This window comes from Theobroma cacao, chromosome 2 (genome assembly GCF_053813885.1).
Source record: "Theobroma cacao isolate CCN51 chromosome 2, ASM5381388v1, whole genome shotgun sequence".
Classification (NCBI taxonomy): Eukaryota; Viridiplantae; Streptophyta; class Magnoliopsida; order Malvales; family Malvaceae; genus Theobroma; species Theobroma cacao.
In genome coordinates this window covers 6,798,216-6,807,193 of record NC_142640.1, presented here as the reverse complement: position 1 = coordinate 6,807,193, position 8,978 = coordinate 6,798,216, and the positions used below count along the sequence as shown (strand labels likewise).

At 37.0% G+C, this 8,978-nt stretch overlaps 3 protein-coding genes across 4 annotated transcripts; all 3 read right to left on the bottom strand.

The window, feature by feature from the left end:
* Positions 1 to 495: 495 nt before the first annotated feature.
* On the bottom strand, positions 496 to 1,711 carry LOC18608217 (uncharacterized). 2 transcript variants are annotated; one of them, XM_088803191.1, is made up of 2 exons: positions 1,093 to 1,711; positions 496 to 1,011 (listed from the first exon to the last, which is right to left on the bottom strand). In XM_088803191.1, exons 1-2 carry the CDS (start codon positions 1,667 to 1,669, stop codon positions 809 to 811), a joined length of 780 nt encoding a protein of 259 aa, XP_088659317.1. In that variant the 5' UTR covers positions 1,670 to 1,711; the 3' UTR covers positions 496 to 808. The 2 variants fall into 2 exon arrangements, with proteins under 2 accessions (XP_088659317.1, XP_088659316.1); XM_088803190.1 differs by having other exon boundaries at positions 496 to 1,711.
* Positions 1,712 to 4,837: 3,126 nt separating this feature from the next.
* On the bottom strand, positions 4,838 to 5,861 carry LOC18608215 (uncharacterized). Its single transcript, XM_018114462.2, has one exon. The coding sequence runs from the start codon at positions 5,795 to 5,797 to the stop codon at positions 5,069 to 5,071; it is 729 nt and encodes a 242-aa protein (XP_017969951.1). The 5' UTR covers positions 5,798 to 5,861; the 3' UTR covers positions 4,838 to 5,068.
* Positions 5,862 to 6,800: 939 nt separating this feature from the next.
* LOC18608214 (chromatin-remodeling complex subunit) lies at positions 6,801 to 8,900 on the bottom strand. The gene is made up of 3 exons (XM_007042795.3): positions 8,523 to 8,900; positions 8,137 to 8,204; positions 6,801 to 7,338 (listed from the first exon to the last, which is right to left on the bottom strand). Exons 1-3 carry the CDS (start codon positions 8,692 to 8,694, stop codon positions 7,207 to 7,209), a joined length of 372 nt encoding a protein of 123 aa, XP_007042857.1. The 5' UTR covers positions 8,695 to 8,900; the 3' UTR covers positions 6,801 to 7,206.
* Between the last annotated feature and the right edge of the window lie 78 nt (positions 8,901 to 8,978).

Genomic DNA, 8,978 nt, shown 5'->3' with positions numbered 1-8,978 from the left:
TTTAGTGATGCATATGATGATGAGGTTCTTCCAACCAAACACCTTAAATTGATTGTGGTAATTATACAATGTACTAAATGACAAGAAACCCTCAATTATCTAGTGATGAGTATGAGATATTGTTATTTGTTTATTTATTTTTTTCTCCAAATTTTGCTTATCGCTGTTAGAGGCTTCAAAACAGAGGGATTGTATGAATAGGAAAGACCATTTTTATCCGGGTCATGTCAATGCTTGTTTGCAAAGAATTTCTACAATGCATGCCTTGTCCTTCTTTTTCTCTTTTTAGCCATAAATCATCGTCCTGAATTAATTTCAATGACTTTATTTTGTTTAGAAAGAACTGTTACTTTGAGTGTTGTCATTAGACAATAGATGCTAAATGAGATTTATACCATTTACGCAGCTTATGAAAGCGTATAGTACCGTGGGAGACCATTTTGCATAAATGTAGTAGCTAAAACATATGCTCGGGTGAAACAAAATTGAACATACTGAATAGGAAATTCAAACTTTGTATATTATTATAAATTTATTAAGAAATTACCTATGATAAAACAGACGAGACGACTATAACAGAACCACTCTGGAACAACATTTCAAACAACACATCTATGAATCATCTGGTCTAAGCAACAATGAATACACTCAACCACTAATCAACAGACTACTATAAGAGGAATCCTAGCAACAATATGTGTACTGCAGGGGACAAAGGCAGTGTCATGATTCAAGGGCTCGTGGTTGTGTAAGGTGGAGTTAAGGGAGGGATGGGGAAGTCTTTAGGAAGACTTGGCATGGTAGGGAATTAAGGCCACTTGGGCACTTCTTCCTTTGGCGCTTCAGGGTTTGGCAAGTCAGGCAACTTGGGTAGTTCTGGCTTGGGCAACTCCGGTACTTTGGGTTCTTCGGGTTTTGGCAGGTCAGGCAGCTTAGGCAACTCAGGCTTTGGTAACTCAGGAACCTTGGGTTCTTCGGGTTTTGGCAGGTCAGGCAGCGTAGGCAACTCAGGCTTTGGTAACTCAGGAACCTTGGGTTCTTCAGGTTTTGGCATGTCAGGCAGCTTAGGCAACTCAGGCTTTGGTAACTCAGGAACCTTGGGTTCTTCAGGTTTTGGCATGTCAGGCAACTTAGGCAATTCAGGCTTTGGCAACTCAGGAACTTTTGGCAATTCAGGCTCTGGCAACTCAGGAGCTTTGGGCAACTCTGGAACTGTAGGCAATTCAGGAGTTGGAAACTCTGGAGCTTTTACTTCTTCAGGTTTTTGCAATTCAGACAACTTGGGTAACTCAGGCTTTGGCGACTCAGGAACTATGGGCAATTCAGACTTTGGCAACTCAGAAGTTTTGGGCAATTCAGGCTTAGGCAACTCAGGAACTTTGGGGAATTCAGGCTTTGGCAACTCAGGAGTTTTGGGCAATTCAGGCTTTGGCAACTCAGGCACTTTCGGTATTTCTGGCTTCGGAACATCTGGCAGCTCAGGCCTTGGGAGTTCAACCTTAGGAAAGGGAGGTATCTCAGGCAATTCTGGCTTAGGAAGCTCAGGTTTCTCTGGCATCGATGTCTCTAAAAGACGTCGGGCACCAACCAAGATAGTGTTGCTGCTCCTAAGTGACAAAGTGATCAGCAAAAATGGTAGTATAAAGAAAGGGAAACGGTAGCAAGCCATGGTTAAAAAATAGATGACGAGTGCTTCAAAATGAGTAATAGCTGGGCGCTTGTTAATGCAATTGCATGTTCTGATGAGCCTTTTATAGGTGTGGGAAGTGGAGAACACGGGATTCCTAGGGCTGGTTGGTGAGAAATTCTACATTTTGTTAGCTCAACTTCTCACCTACCTGCTCATGACTGAAACGTAAAGCTTTCAAACTAAATCTGCTAAAAGCGATGCCATGGAACTATTCGAGCCCTGATATGATGACACATCCATTTGACTTATCCATATCTAGTTGTTGAATTAGCTTTTTTCAGCTCTCACCGTTTCGTTCAAAGCATTGTGACGCATGTTAAAGTAACAAGTTGAACTCCTTTGTGAGGCTAACGGTTGTTGTTTTGTTTTTGATTGATAGCAAACAACAGTGGCAAAGCTAACAGGTTAAATTAAGTTGAAATTTTTAAACATCAACAGGAATTTAATTTTCTCTCTTATTAGGCCGTTGAACAAAACATGCACACCGCACCACGTCACCACCTAGAAGCTTTATCTGCTCTTTTGGTGGTTCTGCTATCCACGACCTGTTTTTGCATCTTGACAATTTGCTCATGTTTCTTGGTGTGTATTTCTCTTTTTCTAGAAGAAAAAAAAAGGAACAAAAATTTTAAGTGAGAGATATAAAGAAAGTGAAATTATGAAAGTTGGATTACTTATGTGTTATCAAGTACACAATAAACAGCTAAGGGCAGTCTATTAGAAATTGAAATGATCTATTTGTGTTACAACTAGCCAGCCAGAGACTAACTCTGCAGAAGAGTGAAGTTGAGGTTGTTATTAAAAGTTCAATGGTAAACAATTTAAGCATAAGCAAACATGGTTCAATAGACTCCAAAACGGCATATCTGATGAGGCGTAGGTGATTTTTGGTTGCCTGAAGAGTTCCACGCAATATGTCAATATAAAGTTTGCATTGCAACGAAAAATATTATCAATATTTATGCCTTGAGGCTGCCTCTATCATGTTTGCTCGTGCCTCGTCTTTGCTACGTTAACGCCATCTCCCACTGTGTCTTTCTTAGTCCTTGTTTCTTCCTTCTAAGCTGAACACACCTCTCTAGTCTCCACCAAACCTATAATTCCTTCCCGAAATTCATATCATTTCCACTCATTTGTTTGTTCCCACGTACCCATGAGAATGATCAGTCATCCATTAGAAATGTTGTTTTTTGTTTGTAAATTTTTGATCCAATTACTGTACATGCTGGTTTTGTTTTTCTATTAATATAAGATTTAATTGATCTTGCAAGTGGCCATAGATAATAAAATATTATATATAATGCTCATTTTCACAAATTATAATTTTGTGTTCTTTAATTAATTTATATAAACATTTATGTATATAATAATATAGCAAATTAAAATTATTATTCATCATGCTGTTTTAAATCTAGTACTTTTTAGGAAAAGTAAGATTTGATTTTCTATCTTTACAAAATAATACAAAAAATCTCTATCCACCAGCATATCTACCATCAAAAAGAAATTAAAAGGTTTATAAATATAAGATTTTAAGCTAAAAACAGTTTTAAGTTTGTACTAATTAAATCAATTGATGATTCTGAACAAGTTTTGAACTTAACTATTTCAGATGCTTTCCTGGTATAGATGGAAATTTGAAATGGCTTATCAAATGAACGGTTGGTTTAACTGAAAGTACAGTTGAGAGCAGTAATACACACCCACCCCCAATTCCATTTTGTTTGTCTTTCTGTCCTTGATTACACATTCTTTCTCTTTAAATTCCATCCTCGTTGCCAATATGGATAACTTTAAGTGAATGTTTAGTAATGCCTGTGATAATGTGCTTCTTCCAACCAAAAACGTTAAATTGATTGTGGGAATTATGCAATGTGCTAAACGACCAGAAACCCTCTATCACAAGCTTGGAATTTTAGTCAAGAATTTATACGGATCTTAGAGCTTAGGGTACACCGTTTAGGCTTGGGATAAAAAGTCTAAACAAGTTTAATTCTTAAATTTTTAACCAAGATCTGCATTGTGCTTCAAGTTTGGAATAAAAGGACTATGTCTAACTCATAATTTTGTACAAAAATACGAAAGCGAAAACTTAATAAATTTGAAAAAAAATTTTAAAAAAATAATTATATTATTCTCAAAAAAGAACAAATACTTGAAATTGTAAACAACAATTGTATTATTGTCAAGAGAAAAACAAATAGCTAAGATTTTAAACAAATAACTTAATGCCTAAATGCTTGAATTATTTGAATGAATGATTACTGGGGTAATTGACTCTCTTACCCTTTTTTTTCCCTAAAAGCTTAGGATACTATTTATAATATAACTTTCTTATACTTCTAATTGTTTACTACAACTAAGATAGGTAATAAGAGATTTAAGTAAATAAATGTTCTCCGACTAACCTAAAATCCTAATTTAAGTAAAATAAATAATAGTTATATATAAGAATTCTATCTCTATCAAATTACTCTTATCCGAGAGTCCTTTTAAAGCCGAGCTTCTTGTGCAAATTCTACCTACTTTCGATCCACAGTCCTGCAAGATTGGGTAACGCAGCGTGTATGCGGCCCGTAATCAATATTGGCCCATGGTCAATTTTTGGCCTTGGGGGGTATCCGGCACTTATTTGTGCTGTTGTCCCAACTAGACCTGTGGGTTATGTGCAAAACCGTGACACCCTCAATTATCCAATACTGACGCATTTTTTTTTTTTTGTTTACATCTCCAAATTTTGCTTATCATTGTTAAAAACTTCAAAAACAGAAGAATTATGAGCATATGAAGACGATTGTTATTTTGGTTTTTTTTTTTAAAAAAATGTGATTTTGTTCGCATTAAGTCATCATGTCATTTACAGTCTTTAATGGCTTATTAAAGATTTTTACTGACATCAAGCTTGTGCAAAATAATATCTACAATGGGTGCCTTCTCCTTCTTTTTCTCTTTTTAGCCATAATTTCAAGAACTTTATTTTGTTTAGAAAGAATTGTTAGTTTGAGTGCTGTCATTAGACAATAGGTACTAATTGAGATTTATCCATTTACACAGCTTACGGAAGCGTTTAGTGCTGTAGGAGACCATGTTGCATAATTGTTGTAACTAATAAATATGCTAGGCTGAAAAAAAATTGAATATACTGAATAAGAAAATCAAACTTTGTATATTATTATAAATTTATTAAGAAATTACATATGATAAAACAGTCGAGACGACTATAACAGAACTGCTCTAAAACAACAACTCAAGCAACACATTTATGAATCATCTGGTCTAGCAACAATGAATACACTCATCCGCTAATCAAGAGACTACTATAAGAGGGATACGTAGCAACAATATGTATAATGTAGGGGACGAAGACAGTGTCATGATTCAAGGGCTGGTGGTTGTGTAAGGTGGAGTGAAGGAAGGGATGGGAAAGTCTTTAGGAAGACTTGGCATGGTAGGCAATTCAGGCAACTTGGGCACTTCTTCCTTTGGCGCTTCAGGCTTTGGCAAGTCAGGCAACTTTGGTAGTTCTGGCTTGGGCAACTTAGGCTTTGGTAACTCTGGAACTTTAGGCAATTCAGGTTTTGGCAACTCTGGAACTTTGGGCGATTCAGGCTTTGGCAACTCCGGAACTTTTGGCAATTCAGGAGCTTTGGGCAACTCTGGAACTTTGGGCGATTCAGGCTTTGGCAACTCCGGAACTTTTGGCAATTCAGGAGCTTTGGGCAACTCTGGAACTTTCACTTCTTCAGGTTTTTGCAATTCAGGCAACTTGGGTAACTCAGGCTTTGGCAACTCAGGAACTTTGGGCAATTCAGGCTTTGGCAGCTCTGGCACTTTTGGCAACTCAGGAGTTTTGGGCAATTCAGGCTTTGGCAACTCAGGCACTTTTGGTATTTCTGGCTTCGGAAAATCTGGCAGCTCAGGCTTTGGGAGTTCAACCTTAGGAAAGGGAGGTATCTCAGGCAATTCTGGCTTAGGAAGCTCAGGTTTCTCTGGCACCGATGTCTCTAAAAAACGTCGGGCACCAACCAGGATTGTGTTGCTGCTCCTAAGTGACAAAGTGATCAGCAAAAATGGTAGTATAAAGAAAGGGAAACGGTAGCAAGCCATGGTTAAAAAATAGATGACAAGTGCCTCAAAATGAGTGCTAGCTGTGAGCTTGTTAATGCAATTGCATGCGCTGATAAGCCTTTTATAGGTGTGGGGAGTGGAAAACAGGGGATTTCTAGGGCTGGTTGGTGAGAAATTCTACATTTTGTTAGCTCAACTTCTCACCTGTTCATGACTGAAACGTAAGGCTTTCAAACTAAATCTGCTCATAGTCATGCCATGGAACAATTCGAACTCTGATATGATGACACATCCATTTGACTTCTCCATAATTAGTTGTTGAAGTAATTTATTCAGTTCTCACTGTTCCGTTCAAAGCATTGTGATCTTTTTGGCTTGAACAAGCAATTGAGTTACGCATCGTAAAGCAACAAGTTGAACTCCTTTGTACGGCTAACGGTTGTTTTTTTCTTGTTGATCGATAGCGAACAACAGTGGCCAAGCTAACAGGTTAAATGAAGCTGAACTGTTTTAAACGTCAGCAGGAATTTCTATCTCAATGGGCCGTTGAACAAAACATGCCCACCACTGACCACACCACGTCACCATATAGGAGCTTTGTCTGCTTTTTGGGTAGTTCTGCTATCTACGACCTGCTTTTGCATCTCGACAATGTGTTCATGTTTCTTTGTGTCTATTCCTCTTTTTTCTTTAAAAAAAAAAAAAAACAAAAAAGTTCAGTAGGGACATAAAAGAAAGTAAAATTATGAAAGTTCGATAACTTACGAGTTATGATGTACCAATAAACAGCTAATGGCCATCCATTAGATTAGTCAGTTGAAATATTACTGTGATAACAATAATATTTTATTGTAATTAAACTTTAAAATAAATTTTATTTATAGTATTTCACGAATTAAGTTTCAAACCCCAATGTCGTGTGTCAATTTGATTTGCTGAAAAGAAGAATACATTTTCTTTGTCAAGCACATGATAGTTTTCTTCTTTTCATTTAAAGATGGGTACTAAATCGCCGTATATTGGTATATCAGTTGTTACTAACTTTCTATGCCAGGCAAGAAACAATTGCACTGCACTGAACTTGGTCCAAATTCTCAAGGCTGAACATATGAACCAACTAGCACATTAAATCCTAAATAGAATGATCCTGCTTTGGTGAGCACTGGAGCAGACAGCCTCATCCCATAGAAAACGTACTGTTTTAGGGGAGTCCAGTTTATCTGGTACTACAATTAACCCATAACTATCCAAGAAAATTACTTCAGTTTTGGAGAGGTTTCTAGGGGCATGTGATACTGTATTCTCCCATCCATGAATCAAACAAATTGTAGATTGTACACCATGATATCTTGGGGATGATACATTCAAGTAAACCCTCATCTAATTGTCAAGTAAATAATTGATTCAAGACCAAACCCCGTCTTCCACATCTCTTGAATGAAAAACCTTCACTTCAAAACCACTGCCGCCTTCCTCAGAGCCAGGTACCTTTGCACATGCTCATTGGGAAGAGATCTCACAAGCTTGAAGACATCAGCATTTGCATAGCGGAGATTGGTCCTTGGATCATGGTAAGGTGCCTGCACAACAATAACAGATTACCCTTTGGAAAGAAAACAAGTATCCAAAATGAGTGGAGGATGCAAGAACTAATAAGAAGTATATTGTTCTTCACTGTATTCTAGAAATTTAACTGATCTATTTGTGTTACAACTAGCTAGAGTCTGACTCTGCAGAACAGTGAAGTTCAGGTTCATATTAAACATTCAATGCAAACAATTTAAGCATAAGCAAACATGGTTCAATAGACTCCAAAATAGTTGAGTCGCATGAGGAGTTTAACGCAATATGTCAATATAAAGTTTGCAACAGCCACATTTAGTTATTCTATTCATAGAATCAGTATCTACCACAGCCACTACTTTGGTGCAGGTTGTAACACAAGGCAGCCTATATATTTCGCCCTCTTTTGAATCAAGGAGTTTGAGCAATAGTCATTTATGTAACTAAGAATAGGAGATCCATTGACAGTGTAGTTGAATTTAGCTAAGTATATCCAGCTAAACCTAGTTCAAACAGCTAAAACCAACACGCTCAACTGACACACTACAAGCATATTTTTCTTTTCTACTGAAAACAAAAAAAAAAAAAAAAGAAGTGGCAAGACACATATGAACAGTTGGAAGCTTAAAGCAGACGGACAGCGACCCAAACAGCAGTATTATTTCTCTTTCAACAATAGGAATCGGGCAATCTAAGGTATCAACTATCAACTGAGCATAGATGAAGTTTGAAGCAAGTATCATATGTCCTAAAAAATAATCTTAAAACCCTCAAAGTTACCCTCAAAGTTTCAAGTGATTAACAGAACCACATACCTCAAATCCTGTTATATCACAAATTTTTTTGCACGGATGCATTGAAGGTGGTGACTCAATATTAACATCTGCAAAATCACATTAAAAAGAGGGATAATCCCATCAGGTTGATCTTGATCTTGATTTATTTACAAGAAAATATTTTTACAACAGAAGCTTCTAAACATGTAAATTCCTCTTAAAATGCCAAACTGTTAGTCCAAATTGATAAAAACAACAACATACAAAGAGATCAAACAAGCTTTTAATGTATAGTTTTGTAAGAGTTTCATTGAAACTAATGGAAAACCTCAGCTTCATCTAACTCTGAACTCTTCAAGATAATTATCAACCCAAATTGACCAAACAATATTTTATATAAAAACGAAAGAAAAAAAAAACCTTACAATTGGCTTCATCAGGAGGATAATTATGGTAATTTTCAGCTTGAAGGATTTGCTTGAGCTGTTTCCACCTGACTTTTGATTGGCCTTTTGGGTATTTCTCATATATTTGTATCCTCTTGAAACTCATATGTGTTGGCAGTACCAACTCTACTTTTATCACCTCTGGCTCCATTGCTTCTCAATAATCTCAAACCCCAACAAAATAAGAGCTCCCCACACAAAAATGGGGGAAAAAAAAGAGATCTTGATCTTGATCTTGACTCCCGAATGAAAACCCTAAAAGTAGAGGTTTTTGAGGAAGACGATGAGAACCGACCTCGTGTTGATGTCCACGTCGGATAAGAAAGTTTTCGGGCCGGTCAGTAATATAGAGGGCCCATGTAATCTGATGTGTAGGTTTTTCCATTATCCCCCTTCTTAAACGCTCAGCTTATCTTTATCAGTTGTGAACGACGT

Coding starts and splice junctions, on each gene's coding strand:
- LOC18608217 (XM_088803190.1), bottom strand. CDS start 1,669: ATGGCTTGCTACCGTTTCCCTTTCTTTATACTACCATTTTTGCTGATC.
- LOC18608215 (XM_018114462.2), bottom strand. CDS start 5,797: ATGGCTTGCTACCGTTTCCCTTTCTTTATACTACCATTTTTGCTGATC.
- LOC18608214 (XM_007042795.3), bottom strand. CDS start 8,694: ATGGAGCCAGAGGTGATAAAAGTAGAGTTGGTACTGCCAACACATATG. Junction 8,205..8,522: donor TCCTCCTGATGAAGCCAATT/GTAAGGTTTTTT, acceptor GTGATTTTGCAG/ATGTTAATATTGAGTCACCA. Junction 7,339..8,136: donor GTGATATAACAGGATTTGAG/GTATGTGGTTCT, acceptor ATTGTTGTGCAG/GCACCTTACCATGATCCAAG.